At 52.5% G+C, this 20,234-nt stretch overlaps 1 protein-coding gene across 3 annotated transcripts; it reads left to right on the plus strand.

The window, feature by feature from the left end:
• Nucleotides 1-2,306: 2,306 nt before the first annotated feature.
• CDR2L (cerebellar degeneration related protein 2 like) lies at nt 2,307-17,670 on the plus strand. Of its 3 annotated transcripts, XM_049860644.1 has the most exons (6): nt 2,735-2,781; nt 8,993-9,442; nt 12,757-12,869; nt 13,187-13,335; nt 13,891-14,055; nt 14,943-17,670. In XM_049860644.1, exons 2-6 carry the CDS (start codon nt 9,340-9,342, stop codon nt 15,832-15,834), a joined length of 1,422 nt encoding a protein of 473 aa, XP_049716601.1. In that variant the 5' UTR covers nt 2,735-2,781; nt 8,993-9,339; the 3' UTR covers nt 15,835-17,670. The 3 variants fall into 3 exon arrangements, with proteins under 3 accessions (XP_049716602.1, XP_049716601.1, XP_049716603.1); XM_049860645.1 differs by lacking the exon at nt 8,993-9,442 and having other exon boundaries at nt 2,307-2,781; XM_049860646.1 differs by lacking the exons at nt 2,735-2,781; nt 8,993-9,442 and adding an exon at nt 9,449-9,761.
• The last annotated feature ends 2,564 nt before the right edge of the window (nt 17,671-20,234 follow it).

Genomic DNA, 20,234 nt, shown 5'->3' on the forward strand with positions numbered 1-20,234 from the left:
CAACATAAAGAAAACAAAAATCCTCACAACTGGACCAATGAGCAACATCATGATAAACAGAGAAACGATTGAAGTTGTCAAGGATTTCATTTTACTTGGATCCACAATCAACAGCCATGGAAGCAGAGGACAAGAAATCAAAAGACTCATTCCATTGGGTAAATCTGCTGCAAAGGACCTCTTCAAAGTGTTGAAGAGCAAAGATGTCACCCTGAAGACTAAGGTGCGCCTGACCCAAGCTATGGTATTTTCAATCGCCTTATATGCATGTGAAAGCTGGACAATGAATAAGGAAGACCGAAGAAGAGTTGACGCCTTTGAATTGTGGTGTTGGCAAGGAATATTGAATATACCATGGACTGCCAAAAGAACGAATAAATCTGTCTTGGAAGAAGTACTACCAGAATGCTCCTTAGAAGCAAGGATGGCGAGACTACGTCTTACATACTTTGGACATGTTGTCAGGAGGGATCAGTCCCTGGAGAAGGACATCATGCTTGGCAAAGTACAGAGTCAGCAGAAAAAAGGAACACCCTTAACAAGGTGGATTGACACAGTGGCTGCAACAATGAGCTCAAGCATAACAACGATTGTAAGGATGGCTCAGGACCGGGCAGTGTTTCGTTCTGTTGTGCATAGGGTCGCTATGAGTCTGAGATGACTTGACGGCACCTAACAACAACAACAATATTCCATTGCATGACTATACCATATTTCATTCATCTACCTTTGATGGAGTTTTGGCTTGTTTCCAGTATGGGCTAGTATGAATGGTGCTACTATGAACATGCCTTTTGGTGAACATATGTCTCTATTTCTGTTGCATATATATAGGAATAGAATTGCTGGGTCATAGGATATGCATAGATACAATGAATACTACAACGTATCCCATAGTTTCCCCTTAGAACTGAAGGACCTATTCTCCCAGCTGCTGGCTCGCTGCCAGCTGACACCCAAGGAGAATTGTTCTCAGCTGAAAAGAGCTCCCTCACCCAAGGTCACACGTGCTCCCCAGTGGCAGCCTGCATCTATCCAGTGACTGGGTGATGTGTGTCTCAGGGGTGAGGGATATAAAGCCCCCCTCTCTCACCACTTGGGATAGCTTAGAAGGGTCACCCAGATTTAGAGTTCTGGGCAGGGGGGCAGAGAAGTCTTTTGTTGAGGCTACATGCCAACCCAACTTCTCCCTCTGCCCAAACCTGCTTCCTTTCCTTCCCCTCCCAGTGTTGATGCCTAGAGCAGCCCCACAACAACTTCCTGCCTGCCAATCCCGTCTCCGGGGAATTCCAACCTGCGAGAATCTATTTTCAGCTTTCATAGATACTATCAAGCAGCTTTCCAAGGTGGTTTCCCACCAGCAGTGTGTGGCAGTTCCAGCTGCACAACGTTCTTGCCAACAATAGGTATTTTCTCTCTTTTTTATTTTCGTCATTCTGGTGGGAGTGTAGTGGTACCTCATTGTGGTCTTAATCAGCATTTCCCTGCTGACTTAAAGAAGTTGAGCACCTTGTCATAGGTTTATGGGGTCATTTGGAAATAGCCAGGCAAGTCCTTGACCCATTTTTCTAGGTCCTCTGACTTTTCCTTATTGATTTGCAGGTGTTCTTTCTATATTCTGGATGCCAGTGCTTTGCTGAATATATTGCATCGAATATTCAGAGTTGGATATACCCGGAGCACCTCAACAGTACTAGGCACATGGTGTCTCAATAAAAATGAGTTACACGAATGCTTGAGTCTGCCAACTCCTTTAAGGAACAAATGCAAGGATAGGTGAAACGGTGTAAACATAGGTTTTAAGGACAACAACAATTGGCTAGAGGATATGGATCCCAAGAAGAGGGAAATAGGGCTTAAAGGGAAAGACCTAGAATGCAGATAACACACCCTCAAACCTGGCCACTCCCGGCCTGCGGTTTCTGGACACAGGCATTTGAACACTCAGTTCCTAAGCGTAAATTGCAAATTAACATTCATTCTAAGAGTTCCATGGAAGGTCTCAACGGGTCAGGTTGTTCGAGGCGCAGAGAAGCCCATTGTGAACTAGAGAAACAAGAGCCCTGCTTTCAGGAGATCTAGAGAGACAGCGGGTAAACAAAATATAATTTCAGACAGTCCAACTGCAAGAGTCCAGCGTGGAGGGAAGGAGGACCAGGGGGCTGATCACAACAGCCAGACCTGGGCCCCAGGGAGACCCCGCCCTCGGCCCCGCCCATCTTTGCATATGCCTTCTGATTGGCCGGCAGGCAGATCCCGCCCCGCGAGCGAGCAGCCGGGGAAGCAGCGGGCGTGCCCGGCCAAGATGCAGCAGAGGATCCGGGCGGCGCCGGGCGGGCTGGGGGCAAAGCGGGCGGGAGCCGGCCAGGGGGCGCCCGCCGGGGCAGCTGCGCATTGCTAGCACCCAGGCCTGCCGGCGCACCCCGGCCCTCTCTGCCGCGTCCTGTCCGCCTTCCCCGCCCCCCGCCCTTTGTGCCGCCGCCCCGCGCCCCCGGCTCGGCAGGATCCCGGCCGGGCCGGACTGCGGCGGTGCCAGGCCTGCGTGGGCGCCCGGCCGATGGCGAGGGGGCGCGGTGCGCACGGAGGCGCCGCAGCCGGAGCGCCCGCCGCGGGAGGCCCGGCCCGCCGCCGGCGCCGCATTGTCCCGGGCCCCGCGCCCGGGCTCTGAGCCCGTGGCCGCAGCGCTCGCCGCCGCCCGTCAGGCCATGCGGAGAGCCGCCGGCATGGAGGACTTCGCCGAGGAAGAGGAGCCCTGGTACGACCAGCAGGACCTGGAGCGGGGTGAGCGTTGGGGGGCGGGAAAGCGGGGTGCGTCCGCGACCCCTGCCCGCTGCTCTATTGTTGGGCGGCAGCACCCCGGGAAGGGCTGGGCTGGGCGCTTTGGACTCCAAGGGGTGATGCGTCCGGAAAATGGGGACGTGGAGAGAGGGGCGGTACCGGGGAAGACAGAGACCTGCTAAAGTGGGGGAGGGGGCGTGTCTTATCGTCCTATTTCCCCAGACAGCAGGGGCATCCATCACCAACCCCCCATCTCAGAGGCAGTAGCTGCCCGGGTACCCCCAGTGTCCAGGGGACCTGGATACCGGCTGGGGAGTCTTAGGAGGCTGGGAGGTGGCTACTTCGGAACGTTTGCCGGGGTGTGTGTGTGTGTGTGTGTGTGTGTGTCTGTGTGTCTGTGTCTGTGTCTGTGTCTGTGTGTGTGTGTGTGTGTGTGTCTGTGTGTGTGTGTGTCTGTGTCTGTCTGTGTCTGTGTGTGTCTGTGTGTGTGTGTCTGTGTCTGTGTGTGTCTGTGTCTGTGTGTGTCTGTGTCTGTGTGTGTGTCTGTGTGTGTCTGTGTGTGTCTGTGTCTGTGTGTCTGTGTCTGTGTGTCTGTGTGTCTGTGTCTGTGTGTCTGTGTCTGTGTCTGTGTCTGTGTGTCTGTGTGTCTGTGTGTCTGTGTGTGTGTGTGCGCGCGCCTGCTTTGGGGATGGTGTGTGTTATCCCATCCCAATTCCAGCGGCACGCTTCTCTGCCAGGATTCCTGAGCCCTAAGACACCCAAAAAGTTTCCTCAACTGCCTCATCCCCCCCGCCCCAGGGAGGGGGTGCGGGACCATGCAGGACGGTAAGGAGGGAAGGAGTCTCAAATCTGCCTTCAGTAGGGAGGGGTCGCCTGGCCTTTCCCCTCCTGGGCCCCCACTCCATCCTGCCCATGATTTGGAGAGGTCAGGGGTTTGGCCTAAGAGAATAGGGAGCCACCTCCACCTCCTTCCCCTATCTGATAATAGTAGAGAGGGTGGTTGGAGGGAGTTAGAAGCTGGTGATGAGGTGGCCCAAGTGACATCACTTGGAGTAGGGGGCGGGGCAGTCAGCACAGGAAGAAGGAGAGGCTGGAGAGGGTCAGAACCAAGGCCAGCTGGAGTTGGGTGGATCCACCCTGTCCTCCCCCAAAGTGCCAGGTTCCAGGACTGTCAGAGCTGGAGGGGGTGAGGAATCACGGCCCAGAGCGTGACTTTCCCACAGTCAGGGGGTGTGGATGCAAGTCAGGCACAGTTTGTTCCCCAAGGCCCTGCCTGGGTCTCCTTCCACTGGCCATGCTGGCCCTGCCCCTGCCCTGTGGCCTCTCCCCAGATCCTGAGTCTTTGTTGCCTGGCCCTGACTCACTTCCCCACGCACCAGAAGCGGCAGATGAGTCCTTGCCCTTGTGCTCGGGACTGTGGGTTCATCAGCCTCCAGGACCATCGTGGGGCTGGGGATGCTGGGCTGGACCCTGACATGCTCCGTGCCCGACTTCCCCTCCTGGAATCAGGTACCCAACACTGGCTGTGACCACCCCTTCCACATCCTGGGCAATACCCTCAAAACTTCATTTCCCTGACACCTATTGGGCCTCAGTTAAGTGCCAGGCACCATCCTAGGAGCTGGGAATAGTCATAGCCCTCTAGGTGCCGGTGGGCTAGTGGAGGCAAGTTTGTAAGTAAGTGTGGATGGTCCAGCATTATGGGTACAGGGTGCAGTGAGGAGGGCTTCATGGAAGAGGTGGGCCTAGAAGGAAACCCTGGCGGCAGAGTTCTTGGGAAGATGGCCTCCTGGGGAGGGGAAGCTGTTGCCTATACTGTTGCCATCTCATTTAATTCCTGCACCCCTAATCAGGGCTCTGGCACCCTGCCCAGCCCAGATGTGGGAGGAAGGAGCCAGGGAATATGGGTGGGAGATGTGCTGCCTCCAGAGAGGGAGAGGTATCTCGATTGCAGCCAGGCTGGGTGGCCATGTTCTGGGCCTGGGTGGAGGTGGGCCCACCAGGCCCCTGCTCCCTGGCCCTGCTGGCCTGGCCTGCAGCAGTCCTCAGCTGCAGCCCCAGGCATAGCCAGAGCCCAGGGAGAAGGAGGCACCCAGAAATAAGACAGCCCCAGAAGAAACTGGAGCTTTTGACCAGACACCAACTGGCTGCGCTCCATGGGCCAGGTGCTGCGCTGAGGCAGGGGACATATGCCTGCTCTCAGTGGACACCACATTCCAGGAGAGGAGACGGAAAGGGGAACAAAAGAACAACTGGGATGGAGCAGGGAGTATTCTGTGGCCATTGGCCCAGCGGACAGTGAGAGCAGAGAGCGACAGCCTGGGACTCAGAAAGGTTTATGCCAAGTCCCCTTTGAGCGGGAGGAGGAATAGGAGATCCCCAGGCAGGGGAAGAAGGTTCTAGGTGGAGGTGACATTTGTACCAAGGCATGGGACAGTGTGGAAGTACCACAAGGGGCTGGGAAGTGGCAGTCATCCAGAGGGCCTGGGTGGGGGTCCGAGGAGGTCCCCGGCATAGCTACTAAGGCCCCACCCCCATAAACCTAGCCCCTTCTAGCAGTGGGAGCCCCTGGGGGTCAGGTGTGAAGAGCTGGAAGGTGGCATGGGGGGAGGGTAAGATTCCTGTTGCCTCCCTCTTTCCTACACCCCAAGTTCTCTTCTGCCCAGCTGCTCCCTGGTTACCTCTGAGAGGCCCAGGAAGTGGTTTTCTCAGCTGGCTCCCTGGTCCCCTCTCCCTGGCTGCTGTTTCTGCTCGAAGGACAGGCCCTGACTTCACTTTTCCCAAGCTTGGCCACACAGATGCTGTTGACTTTGATGCCTCGTCTATCCCAGTGGAGGGAGGCGGTTGGGACGAGTGAGGGCCTAGATTTTTGCTGCCTTGTCTCTGCCCACTGCCACAAGCACCTTAAATAGAAAAAAAAAAAAAACATTAATTATTAAGTACTGGCACTCTCTGCCCACCTCCTTACCCCACCATGGGGGAGGGGGCAGGCTCGGCAGGCCCTGTGGGTACCTCTTTCCAGGACAGGGATGGCTGCTGAGTCATAGATTTGATGACCTGGTGCCCAGTCTCCCCTGCCTACTCTGACCTTGAGTCCTTAGCCCTGGGAGAGAGCTCTGACATGGCCCCACCTCCACCTGGTTACCCCAAAGGTGGCCTGACCCTGATTCTGTGGACTTGACATTCATGCCCTGGAGGTTGTGAAGAGGACCCCACAGCCCCTCTGTCTTGTCCCTGCCCTCTTTAATTTTGTCTCCTTGCTGCCCCTTTCCTGTGCCTCCTCTGCCTCTCTGGTGCCCTACCCGACCTCAGCCAATGAAGGGCAGTGAGATTTTGGGTTTTTTTTTTTTTTTTTACAAAGACTTCCCCGTGGTTCCCAGGCCAATCCCCTTGCAGGGTCCAGCAGGAGAGCTGCCAGCCCAGACTCAGTACGGTCCCGGCTCGGTCCAGTGTGACCCATGAACCTGGCCATGACAGGCTGTTTACTACTCTGGCTCTTACTTCCTGCTTAACCAGCTGCTCCATTCTTCGGCTTCCAGGCCTCCCTCCCCCTGAGGTCCCGTACCTCCCCGGAGCGTGAAACCATCTCCTGGCCTCAGCTGGCTGGTGTCCTTTCCTGGCACCTGGCTCCACTCAGTTCTCCTGCTCTGCAGCTTCTAGAGTCTTTGTGACCCCTCTTGGCAGCTTTGACCAGCTTACCCTGCACTGTAATTCAGTTTCTTTGAGACTCTCCCCTGCCCCAACCAGCTCGTTCTTCCCCTCCCTAAATCAGGAGGTAGCCTGGTCACATGCACCACTTTGCAGGGCACCCTCCCACATGACTGCTTTCAGGTGCCCTAGCCCACCAGCATTGGGAGCACACACAGCCCAGACACTCACCAGGAAGGAAAAGCATAACATTGCAGTTTGTCTTGGCCTTGCCTTACTCTACCTCTAACTCTGTGATCTTGAACTCTGGGTTAAGCTGCAGGGGCTCAATGTAGGACACCCGCATGGAGCCTGGTCCCTGATGCTAGTGCAGGTGGCAGCATCAGTAGCAATGGCCTCTTCACAGACCACCCAATTGTTTCCTGTGGGGAAACATTTCTGAGTTGTGACCCTCTGTTCTTTTTCACTTATTACTTGGCAACAACCAATTATTTCATATAGTTTGGAGACGTGAGGTCCCTGGGTGGCACGGTTTGTGCTGGGCTACTAACTGAAAGATTGGCAGTTCGAACCCACCCAATGGCACCGTGGAAGAAAGGCCTGGCAATCTACTTCTGTAAAGATTACAGCCAAGATCTGCCTTGAGCATTGGGCTCTCTTAAGAACTATCTATGTGTGATCAAATTGACAAAGCAACTTGAAAGATTAGATAGGAACCTTAGGAGGCAGTGAATTTATGTTAGTGGGGGAGAAACAATTTGGAAAAGGAGGGTGAGAATGGTTGCACAACTTTAAGAATGTAATCATTGCCACTGAATCGTACATGTAGAAATTGTTGAATTGGTGTATGTTTTGCTATGTATATTCTCAACAACAACAAAAATAAAAAAAAAAAAAAAGATGAGCACCAAGAAAACCCTATGGAGCTCATTTCTACTCTGTAACACACGAGGTCACCATGAGTTGGAATTGACTTGATGACAACGGGTTCGGTTTGGTTGGTTTGGAGATGTGCCAAATGCTTGCCATTCCATTACAGAGGAGAGAAAGCTGGGGTGACTCTAGCATCGTGAGCTGGAGGTTGTCTTGCTGGGCTCCCAAATTATTGCCAACCCCATATCAACGATTTCAAAACCGAAGTTCATACTTGGGTGGGTACCTCCAGACTTTTGTCCAGTTGATTGTTAATAGATTCAGAAAGCAAGTGTCTTCATCCATTTTCTGGGTTTATGTTGGAAACATCACCAGAAAGTTCCGTTGCTGAAGGCTAAAGGTTTTTGTCTGTGACTTATTTTTTCAATGGCTGTGGTAGGTGTTTAGGAAAGCTGCGTAGGGTTTTCCAGGCTAAGGCATTGCAGCTTTTCTCTAGGATAGCAGCTTTGCACTCTTTCTCAGCCTGGGAACATCTTCTCCAGGTGAAGTCTGGGCATGGGGTCCCCCTCAGGGCTGGGACCTCAGTCCCAGAGGCTCCACTTCTGCCAGCTCAAAGCCTCACCTGGAAGCAGATTAGGTTTGGTCTTGAGGGGCAGCTCGGCCCTGCATTCACCTCCTCGGCCTCTTGGCCAGGCCAGTGGCTGTCCCAGCCACTCTGGCTTTCGTAAGGCGAGGTCAGTCCTCACCCAGCTTGGGGGAAAGGAAGCCTGGGGCTCTGCCCTCATCCGCCCACCAAGAGTCACTGCTCTCCGGGGTCATCTGAGAGGGAAATTGCTACCCCAGGCCTACTTGGTGCCTAGCGAAGGGCGCAGCTGAAGCAAACGTATTTATGAAATTTGCTGGAAGGGTGTACAGAGACCATTCATCCTCCAGGGACCCTAAGACTATCACTGTGTATAAAACGGGGAAGCAGTGAAGAGCTGAATCCCCGGACCGCATCCTATGGGGCCCAGTAGAGTTGCCTTTCTATATCTCGATCTGGGTTTACAGCACTAGCCTAGATTGAGAGCTATCGTAAGAAATAACCTCATGATGTAAAAAAAAAAAACCAAAGCTTTCCTGAACAGCAGTTTGGGAAAATGAATCAAAGAGGCCTACCTTTTGTTCTGGTAATTCTGTTTCTAGAAAGTATTCTAAGGAAATAGGCAGCGATTGGCACAGAGATTTTTTTTTCTTTTTTACTGTTATTGTGAAAATATACAGAACAAAACATACATCCTCTCAATTTCTGCACGTACAATTCAGTAACAGTGATTACATTCTTCAAGTTATATAACCATTCTTGCTATCCTTGCACAAAGATTTTTGTACAACAAAGTTAATTGCAGACTTGTTTTTAATAAAGAGTGAAAGCACCCTGAAAGTTAAACAATAAGGACTATTTAGGGACAGCTACTTAGGGACCTGTATAATGGTCCCTGGGTGGCACAGTTTGCTCTCAGCTGCAAATGGTTGGCTGTTCAAACCCTCCTAGCAGCACTGCAGAAGAAAGGCCTGGCAATCTGCATCTGTAAAGATTACAGCCAAGAAAACCCTATGGAGCAGTTCTACTCTGTAGCACATGGGATCACCATGAGTTGGAAATGACTCAAGGACAACAAGTTTGATTTTTTTCATTTGTTTTATGCAACAGAATATTCTACATCCTATAAAGATGGTCAAATAGACATATATTGACACAGAAAACTACCCATGCCATGTTATTGGATGATAAAAGCAGGCACAGAAAAACATAATTCTGTTCATTTTACTTGGATCCATGGTCAACACCTGTGGGAGCAGCATCAAACGACATATCGTATTGGGCAAATCTGCTGCAAAGGACCTCTTTAAAGTGCTGAAAGCAAAGATGTCACTTTGAGGACTAAGGTGTGCCTGACCCAAGCACCTCATTGAAAAGATATTTTCAATCACCTCATATGCATGTGAAAGCTGGACAATGAATAAGGAAGACTGAAGAAGAATTAACGCCTCTGACTTATGGTGTTGGCAAAGAATGTTGAATATACCATGGACCGCCAGAAGAACGAACAAATCTGTCTTGGAAGAAGAACATCCAGAATGCTCCTTGGAAGCAAGGACGGTGAGAGCTTTGTGTCATGGACTTTGGACATCTTATCAGGAGGGACCAGTCCTTGGAGAAGGACATCGTGTTTTGTAAGGTAGAGGGTCAGTGAAAAAGAGGAAGACCCTCAACGAGGTGGACTGACACAGTGGCTACAACAATGGGTTCAAACGTAGCAACGATTGTGAGGATGGCGCAGGACCAGAGAGTATTTTGTTCTGTTGTACATAGGGTTGCTATGTACAACAGAACAAAACTTTATCTACAGCTGTTTGAAGCCCAGAGAGCTGTTTGGAAGGATGGCCACCACTACAATGCCAACAGCACCTTTCTCTAGGTGGTATATTTTCGTTTTTTTCTTCTGTCCCATTCCTCCTCCCCTCCGACCACACACACACAGTGTAACTTTAATTACTTACAAATGCCATTATTCTTTCACAGCTGTTTCAGGTTGAATCTATTTGTTTATGGAATTCTCAGTTATAGACCTAAGATTCTTTATGAAGCCTATTTTCAAGTAATTTTTTTACCGTCATTTTTGAATCTTCCTGTACCATTTGATTTTTTCCGTCAAGCATGCCTTGTTTAACAAAAACATTAAAAACTGTTTTAAAAAGAAAACAGCCTGTGAAACTCATCCCTGAGCTTGCTCTAAGCATCTCATCGAGGGCCTTGCTTCTACCACCAGTCTTAGTCTATGGACTAAGCTGCCTTAATCTTTTTTTTTTTTTTTTAACAGCTTTATTGAGTTGTAATTCACATTCCATACAACTCACACATTGAAAGGGTACGATTCAGTAGTTTTTAGTGTATTCATAGAACTCTACAACCAGCACCACAATTGACTTTGGAACATTTTCGTCACTCCTGCCTGCCTAAGTCATTTTAGAAACAAAGGGAATAATAAATATATTTAATACATGTTCAGCGGTTTGGTCTTGACCACCCCACGTGTCTACGTACCTTTGCACTACACTCGCTAGAGAGAATTTTTTTTTAATTGTGCCTTAAGTGAAAGTTTACAAATCAAGTCAGTCTTTCATACAAAAATTTATATACACCTCGCTATATACTCCTAGTTGCTCTCCCCCTAATGACAGCACACTCATTCTCTCCACTATTTTTGTGTCCATTTGGCCAGCTTCTGTCCCCCTCTGCCGTCTCATCTCCCCTCCAGACAGGAGCTGCCCACATAGTCTTATGTGCCTACTTGAGCCAAGAAGTGCACTCCCCACCAGTATCATTTTCTGTCCTATAGTCCAGGCCCATTCCTGTCTGAAGAGTTGGCTTTGGGAATGGTTCCAGTTTTGGGCTAACAGAAGGTCTGGAGACCATGACCTCTGGGGTCCTTCTAGTCTCCGTCAGACCGTTAAATCTGGTCTTTTTACAAGAATTTGAGGTCTGCATCCACTGCTCTCCTGGTCCCTCAGGGATTCTCTGTTGTGTTCCCTGTCAGGGCAGTTGTCGGCTGTAGCTGGGCACCATCTAGTTCTTTGGGTCTCAGGCTGATGTAGTCTCTGGTTTATGTGGCCCTTTCTGTCTCTTGGGCTCATAATTACCTTGTGTCTTTGGTGTTCTTCATTCTTCTTTGCTCCAGGTGGGTTGAGACCAATGGATGCATCTTAGATGGCCACTTGCTAGCGTTTAAGACTCCAGACGCCACTTACAGGGAATTTTTTAAGGATTCCAGCATCTGCCTCTTTTAACCCCCTCCCTCTCTCCACTACACATCCCCCAGATTCCCTCCCAGCCTCTCTGATGGGTGTTCAGTGCTCATTTCCCTTTGGCAGGGGGTGAGGTGGGGTTTTGGTCCTACAGGGCACCGTAACAGGGCTGCCAGAGGAAGACGCTGGCTTTGCTGCCCAGGGATGCGGAAAGCCCCACAGAAGTTAGACCAGGAAAAGAAAAGGTTTGGGAGAGGAGCATGTGGCACTAGGAGGGCCAAATGGCACCTGACCAAGACTCGTCTCCCAGCGCAGCCATAAACCAGCTGGTGACCTTGGGCAAGTCTTTCTTCCCTCTCCTGCTCTGTCACAGCATCATAAATACAATGAGGAAGTTGGGCCTAAGAGCCCTGAAACCTCATTTGATTCTAACATTCAACAAGCCCTACTCCCCCTCAGCAAACCCCTAGTCACCTTTCCAAGCCCAGTTCTAGGCCACCCACCTTCCTCAGCCTCCCGCTGCCCACAGGAAGACCTAGGCTCTTTGATATCCACTGTCCCAGGGCACTATGACCATGTCTGTGGATGCTTTTATTCCATTCACCCATTCTTTCAAAAGAGATTATGAACCTGCTGTGTGCCAGGCACTGTTCTAGGCACTGGAGATATCAATGAACAAAACACAAAAATCCTTGTCCTAATTGAACTTGAGGCATTGGTGGTTCAGTGGTAGAAACCTTGCCTCCCACCCAGAACACCCTAATCCAATTCCTGGCCAATGCACTTCACATGCAGCCACTGCTCATCTGTCAGGGAGGCTTACGTGTTTGCTGTGTTGCTGAACAGATTTCAGTAGAGCTGCCAGGCTAAGAAGGACTAGGAAGAAAGGCCTGGCAACACACTTCTGCAAATCAGCTAATGAAAACCCTATGTATTACACCAGAACATTGTCCAATCCACATCTGATCATGGGGATGGCACAGGTCTGGGCAGCTAATGATAACACAGCTAACAACAACCGAGCTTACAGTTACTTGAGGGATACAAAAAATGAGTAAATTGTTTAGTAATTGTTTGCTAAGTTACATGGTAACTGGTGAGGAGAAGAGCTGAGCATGGAAGGAGTGCAGGGTGGGGGTGGGATAATTGTAAACCAGGTGACTGGGGAAGGCCTCCCTAAGAAGGTGCCATTTAACTGTGGACTTGGAGGAGGAGAGGGAGCGAGCTGTGGGGGTGTCTGGGGAAAGAACATTTCAGTGAAGGTGACAGCTGGTCCAAAGGCCTTATTCCTGGCTTACATCTCCTCCTAAGCCTGGGGGTTCCCTGAAGGCAGCGCCTGTGTTTTGGTTGTCTTGAGGTCCCTGGGACCAAGTCTAGAATGGATGTTTAGAACATTAAAGGGGTCCATTGGCTTTGTAGGGAGCCCTGGTGGTGCAGTGTTTAAGTGCTCAGCTGCTAACCGAAAGGTCTGTGGTTCGAACACTCCATGGGAGAAAGATGTGGCAGTCTGCTTCTGGAAAGATTGAAGCCTTGGAAACCCCATGGGGCAGTTCTACTGTGTCCTAAAAGGTAGCTACGAGTTGGAATTGGAATCGACTTGATGGCAACGGGTCTGACTTTGTTCTCGTGCTGCTCCTGTTTCTCCCACCCTCTGACCCCTCCCCCAAGACTTGCACCTGGCGGCAGAGCTGGGGAAGACGCTGCTGGAGAGGAACAAGGAGCTGGAGGAGTCATTGCAGCAGATGTACACCACCAATGAGGAGCAGGTGCAGGAAATTGAGGTGAGGGGCCACAGGGGCCTTGCACAGGGCACCCTCCCCACCCCCCGCCAGTCAGGGCCTGTGTGTACCTTGGGGCAACTTCGAAAAATACACCCTCTTAGCAGACACAGCCTCAGTCCGACAGCCTTGTGCAGTTCACAACCTGCACAACTATCCCAGGCAGCCCTGTCGTACCATCTTCTTTACCCCGTCCCGCCCACCACGCCTGTAGATGAATACCCCAAGCAAACCTCTCTCTAGAAGTGGCAGGAGGGTTCAGGCAGAGACATTTTTCCACACCTGCTCTAAAGGGCCACTTAGTCCCCCTGTCCCCCCAGTACCTGACCAAACAGCTGGACACACTGCGGCACGTGAACGACCAGCATGCCAAGGTGTACGAGCAGCTGGATCTGACGGCCCGCGACCTGGAGTTGACCAACCAGAAGCTGGTGCTGGAGAGTAAGGCTGCCCAGCAGAAGATCTATGGGTGAGGGCCGGGCAAGGGCTGGGTGAGGGAGATGCCCAGGCTAGGCATGCAGGCTGGTGGATACCCCTTCTCCAGGAGCCCAGGCTAGGAACCTGCAATGGTGGAGAGTTTGCCCTTGTTAATACCATGCAGTTTAACATTCAAGCCACAAGGCTTCTTAAAGCACCAACTCCGCACCAGGCTCTGTTTTAGGCATGGGGATACAGTGGTGAATGAACTGCATCCTGCCCCTCTGGGAGTTTGCAGTCTGGGATGGAAGGCAGGTGTATAAATACTTGATTGCAGTGCAGAGTGTTCAGTGTGCAAAGAACTGCAGTGGCACAGAGGAGGAGTGATCGGCTCTGCCTGGGAGGTATGGGAGAGAAGTGGGTCCTTGGATAGATGGGGAGTTCCCCTGTCTGCGCTCAGGGCCAGGAGCATGCCTCAAGGTCACCTGTCTGTCCCCAAGCTCACGTCTCTCCATCTGCAGGGAGCAGGGGCCGCGGATACACAGGGAGGATGGCTGGTCTCATTCCCTTAAAGTGCCCCCATGTGTCTCCCCTGCCCCACTCCCAGCCTAACAGAGACCATTGAGCGCCTGCAGGCCCAAGTGGAGGAGCTGCAGGCCCAGGTGGAGCGGCTGCGGGGCCTGGAGCAGCTGAGAGTACGCCGGGAGAAGCGGGAACGCAGGCGCACCATCCACACCTTCCCCTGCCTCAAGGAGCTGTGCACCAGACCCCCGTAAGCAAGGGGCCCCTCAGGGTGCAGCAGCCAGGCTCTGACTGCCAGCCAGGGAAGGACAGGGAGGGTGGGCTCCCGGCAGCAATGAGAATAAGCCTTGGAACATCTTACAGGCCATCAGAGACCCTGGTCCTGTTGTTAATGAGAGTAATAGCAGCTGGCGTTGACGGGGCACTGACCCTGTGCCCACCACAGCCTGGGTGCCATGATTCTCCTGGCTGTACTGGGAGGTGTGTTTTATGATCCCCACTGCTCAGATGAGAAAAGTGAAGCCCAGAGGGCATGTGTCTTCTCCCAGGTCACACATTTAGTAGGATTCCAACCCAGGAGGGGTTAACCACCACCCCTTTCAGTTCCTATCAAATCTAAGACCATACGACTCCTTAATGTAGAATTTATACTGTGCGTATTTAGTGGGTGTTTCAGTAAAGGTCCTGGGAGGAAACAGTTCCTCAAACAGAGTAACTGAGGAGGGATTAATAAAGAGGTGTGGGCAGCGTGGAAGGAAACACTTCATGGCCCAGGGTTAGTAGCAGCAAGGAGCTGCAACCATCCCAGGCCTAAGAGGGGGAGGGCAAGGGGGTTGCTGGAACCTGGAAGGTGTGAGAGGGTTGCTTGACAGGGCTTCCCAGGAGAGAGCCTGGGGCCACATACCCTGCAGCCTCATTCTCCTACCACCCTCTGACCTCCTGCTGGAGCCTGCCATTGGCTAAGTTCACAAGAGAGTGAGGGTTGAGGCAGGCATAGAGGTCAGCCTCCTGGGGCAGAGAAGGGGGAGAGTAGGTCTAGACAGGCACATGAGAGCATCCCACACAGCGGACAAGACAGATGTGGTGTCCAGGCTGGGCTCCAGGGCCTTGGCCGTGACCACTACCCTATCCCCTCAGATGTGAAGATGCCTTCCGCCTGCACAGTTCCTCGCTGGAGCTGGGCCCACGGCCCCTGGAGCAGGAGAACGAGCGGCTGCAGACCCTGGTGGGGGCGCTGCGCTCGCAGGTGAGCCAGGAGCGGCAGCGCAAGGAGCGTGCGGAGCGCGAGTACACAGCTGTGCTGCAGGAGTACTCGGAGCTGGAGCGGCGGCTGGGGGAGCTGGAGGGCTGCCGGCTGCGTGTGCAGGAGCTGGAGGCCGAGCTCCTGGAGCTGCAGCAGATGAAGCAGGTGAAGACCTACCTGCTGGGCCGGGAGGATCACCTGGCCGAGGCCCTACTCGAGCCGCTCACCCATGCCCCTGAGGCTGATGACCCCCAGCCAGGAAGCGATGGGGACTTGGGTGCCCAGGATGGCATCTCCTCGCCGGCCACTTCCCCAGGCCACACTGTGCGCAAGAGCTGCAGCGACACAGCACTCAATGCTATCGTGGCCAAAGACCCAGCCAGCCGGCACGCGGGCAACCTGACGCTGCATGCCAATAGTGTGCGCAAGCGGGGCATGTCCATCCTGCGGGAGGTGGACGAGCAGTACCACGCACTACTTGAGAAGTACGAGGAGCTGCTGAGCAAGTGCCGGCAGCATGGGGCTGGCGTGCGGCATGCCGGCGTGCAGACCTCAAGGCCCATCTCCCGGGACAGCTCCTGGCGGGACCTGCGGGGGGTTGAAGAAGGCTCAGTGGAGGCCAAGGTGGGGGACAAGAGCCTGAGCCAGCACGTAGAGGCCGTGGACAAGCGGCTGGAGCAGAGCCAGCCCGAGTACAAGGCACTTTTCAAGGAGATCTTCTCCAGGATCCAGAAGACCAAGGCCGACATCAACGCCACCAAAGTCAAGACGCACAGTAGCAAGTGAGGCTTGCCTGCCTACAGCCTCCCCAGACCCAGGCGTAGGAGTCCCTCTCACCTGGCACCTGCAGCCTCCCCAGGCCCGGGTGTGGGGTCCCTTGCCTGGTGCAAGCAGCCTCACCAGGTCCAAGTGTGGGGTCCTTCTCACCTGGGGCCTTCAGCCTTCCTGGGCCCAGGCATGGGATCCCTCTCACTGGGGCCTTGCAGCCTGCAGTGAGAGAGCAAGCCCTTGAGTACCAATACAAAAGAGCAGGTGGCCACTCCAGAGATACAGGAGGAATGAGGCCGCTCTGATGCGGTAGTATGTGGGGTATCTGCATGTGTTCGGCTGTTAGGGGAGGCAGCCAAAACACAGCCTGCTTCCAGGAACCCTGACCACCTACTGCAGCCCAGAATTTAAAAGCCAAACGTTCCCACTCCCCTGGCAGGTCACCAGCTCTCCCAGTTTCCTGGCTTCCTGACCCTGTGCCTCGCCCTCAGCTTTGCAACCAGGCTTCTCAAAGCCATTCTGGATCAGTTGGCTTCTTTTCAGAGTTCTGTTTTTTGAGACCTTTGCAATGCAAGGTCTCCCTAACCCTTTGCCACCACTGGAAACACTTGAAGGGGGACCCCGGAGCCAGCTGTCGCAGGTTCTAGGGCTCCTGGACTATTCACTGCTTCTCCCCAGCTGAGATGCGCTGCCATTCCATAGCACCAGCTCTCCTACCCCAGGGTCCTGACCAGGTCAGAGGTGGTCCCTGCTCTGTGAGTGGGAAGCCTCAGCCAGGCCCCGAGCACTTCCACGCCAGCTCCTGTGAGGCCTGGCTTCTGCCCTGGGATCCTGGACCTCCAGAGATGTAGCCAATCAGAGGAGGGGAAAAGGGCGCACCCTAGCAGCCATACAGGAGACTGGCACCCTCTTTCCCTCCTAGCCAGCCCCCTCGGGTTCCAGCCCCTGAAATGCCTTCTGGGTTAAGCCTTCCAGGGCCGGGGCAGCAGGAAGCCCCCCCTCTCTGCATACCACCTCTGACGTGCCGAGCTTGACCTCTGCCCCCACTCAGGGACCGTGACATTTCATTCACTCCCACGGCCCCCACTGGCTGACCCCAGTGCAGGTCCTACTGCCCCCAGAATGACCTGGGCATGTGCCATCAGCCAGTGGTCCCAGCATCAGTCCATGCCCCCCACCCCACACTGGGGGCTGCAAGATTCTCGCCCCACACTGGATAGTATTGCATCGGGACAGGGCAGGGAACATGTGTTTTCTCTCCCAAAAAATGCCTGCTCTTAACCTCCTTTTTGGGGGACTTTTGAGGACTCAGCTGGGTCAGGGGTTTAATCTTTTAAGTCTCCACAAAGCCAAGCTTCAGCTACAAAATGCCTGGGGTCCCCAGCTTGCCCTCAGCAGTTCTTCAGGGCCTCCTGTTCCTCCTGCCGCCCACCTGAGACCCCAGAAATAGGAGGAACTATACATTCTGGTGGAAGGCAGTGGTCTGGCCTCTGTGTCAGAGCCCAGGAGGGAAACTTCATGCCTTATTTATTTCTAGCGGATAAAGGGGTTTTCTTAACAAGCATGCCTGACGCCCTGGAGGCACCACCCTGCTCCAGGCCACACTGTGAAGAGGGCTGGTGGCTGGCTCCTTCCGGTCACATCCCCGTAACTCAGAACTTTTGTCTTTTGGGGCTGGGCAGCTCCCGGTCCTCCGTGTGTCTCTGTCATCCAGGGTGGGGGGAAGGGCCTCATCCTAATCACACCCCAGCTCTGTAGCAGCCGACCAGCGTCACCTTTGGAGTATATGTGAGAGAAATATATTTACAAATGCTTTATTCTCTTCTTTAATAAAAAATGCACCAGTATTCTGAAAACAAGCAATGGCCTCACACCTATGGGTCCTGTGTCTGCGTCACACATCTGCAGGGAGTGGAAGCGGCCTGTGCTTCACTCCGTGGCCCTCCAGGTCTCAGTTCTCAGCCTGTCTCCCTTCTTGTTGCCAAGACTGGCACCCAGCAATTCTAAATAGTAAACCCGGAAGTTTCTAAGGCATTGAAGTGTCTCTGTAAGAATTACCTCACCAGATCAGTCCACCATATCTTCATGTGGCCCCCAGGGGATACACGGCAAACAACAGCCAGAGTCCCTATTCCCCTGGAGTTAACATTCTGGTGTGGGGAGATCACCACAAACAAAGATGTGATGGAAAAATTGGGGCAGGAGGGCAGTGCTCTCTCAGCTAGGTCGTGCATGCTCAGCCGGGGGCGGGGGTGACATTGCCCCAAAGGAGCAAAAATTGGTTCTTGGGGGATGAAAAATCTTTTTTAATGTATACAGGTATACAGGCTACCTGTGGTAGTAAAATTTCATGGGGGAGTGATTAGGGGAAAAATGTCTAAATAGGCTTCTTCGTGGGTGGGGGTGGGGTGTGATAAAGAAATTAAAAGGTTGATAAACACTGGTTGAGGGAGGTGGGGGCGCCCTGTGAAAGCTTTGACGATTTAGCTGACTCCTGAAAGCTGAGAAGGATTTGGAGTCCCTGGGTAGTATAAATGCTGAATACACTCAGCTGCTAACCATAAAGGTTGGAGGTTTGAGGCCACCCCAAGGTGCCTTGGAAGAAAGGCCTGGTGATCAACTTTCAGAAAATCAGCCACTGACAGCCCTGTGAGCACAGTTCTACCCTGACACACATGGGTCACCATGAGTCAGAGTGGACTCCACAGCAGATTTTTTTTTTTTTTTTTTTTTTTTTTCCTGGGGGAGAAGGAACCAGCGATAGGAAAAGGCGGGAAGAACCGTTTGTTGATTCTTTACCTTTTCTTCCCCTCCTTCCTCTTTCCACTACAAATGTCCACTTCCTGAACCACCATCCCAGGCTTTGGAGGACCAAGGAGAGGAAGGGGAAGGCTGGCCTAAGTATTCAGTGCCTACCTATTTAGGGGAACAGGTGGCGCCTCTCAGGCCTGTTTCTCCCAGAAGGGCCCCCATTCTGGAAGGTTCATGTCAACAGCAGGTGAGAGGAGCTTACCAGCTGCTCTTCTCTGCACGCCAGGCCAACTTGTCTCATCCTCTCCCAGAATCCAGGCCACCAGATGGCCCGAGCAGGCTGTGTTTATTTGGGGCCATGGAAACCTGCAGCTTTCTTTTCCTACTGCTCTGGGTCAGGCTTGGGGCTGGAGGCCAGCCACAGAGAAACGATGCCCATAGAATGATTCCAACTGTGTTATTCATAATCCCTTAGCCTTCAACCTGAGTGAGTCCCTGGCTTTGCTCCCCTGAGCAGCTTATTCCAGTCACCATGGAGACACCTCTGTTCCCTCTAAGGTCTGAGGACTAAGGTAGACAGGGTGGGAACCCCGGAGACTCTACCTCCAGCCTAGAGTCCAAAAGGAGACTGTCAGTTGCCACCCCTTTCATAGATTTGGGCTTATAAAGTCAGTGCCTGGGAAGTTTATCCCTTCTAAAGGCTTTGCCCTAGTGGCGCAGTGGTTAAGAACTCTGCTGCTAACCAAAAGATCAGCAGTTCAAATCCACCAGCCACTCCTTGGAAACCCTGTGGGGCAGTTCTACTCTGTCCTATAGAATCACTAGAAGTCAGAATGGACTCGACGGCAACGGGGTAAAGACTACCTGTCCCAATGATACTCAGAAGGTAAAGCCTTTTTCATTACAATCTCTTGTTTTAAACAGCCAGCATCCCCGGGGGGCATATTTTTCTAGGCAAGTATGCTTTTTCCTAAAAATAGAACTCTTCATTAAGAGACAACCACTAGTATTACTAACATTTATTGAGCTTTCTTTTCGTTTACCACACTGCCTCTCGAGAAAGTAACTTCCTAACTTTTAGCTGTTTTCAGACACCGCTGGAAAATTTTTCAGAACAAGAATGTCTCAGTTCTGGAGTTCATCGTGCTTTATCAGCCCTAGAAAAGGGCTGTACTTAGCTTGTGGTTCTCTAATCTACCTTTTCTTCGCCTAAGTCTCCCTAAGACTCTGCAGTCTCCCTAAGACTCCACTGTCTTCCCAAAACTCCACAGTCTCCCTAAGACTCCTGGCTGGAAGAAATCACAGTCACATTCCACAAGCTACGTCCCCCACAAGACTGGGGGTGGAGTGTTCTACTTTTTAAAACTCTTTCTTTCTGCGACCTGCCTCCCACTCCTTCCATCTGGTATTTGTCCTACAAGAGTGTCTGGGTATAAACCATCACACGCATGCTCAGTGGGATTTGGGTATAGCCTGCTTTGTGAAAACTGCCTGAAGTTACTAAAACCCAGCTCTACCAGTGCTCAACTTTCAAAAACACATTTCCATAAAACTTGAGTTATCAATATTTATTAACTACTATGGACTGTGTTCTACGTGCTCGGGATATGGCAGCAAGCCGAGCGAGTGCCCTGTGGAGTTTACATTCTAGCTGGGGAAGAAAAAAA

Source organism: Elephas maximus, chromosome 19 (genome assembly GCF_024166365.1).
Source record: "Elephas maximus indicus isolate mEleMax1 chromosome 19, mEleMax1 primary haplotype, whole genome shotgun sequence".
NCBI classification, from domain to species: Eukaryota; Metazoa; Chordata; class Mammalia; order Proboscidea; family Elephantidae; genus Elephas; species Elephas maximus.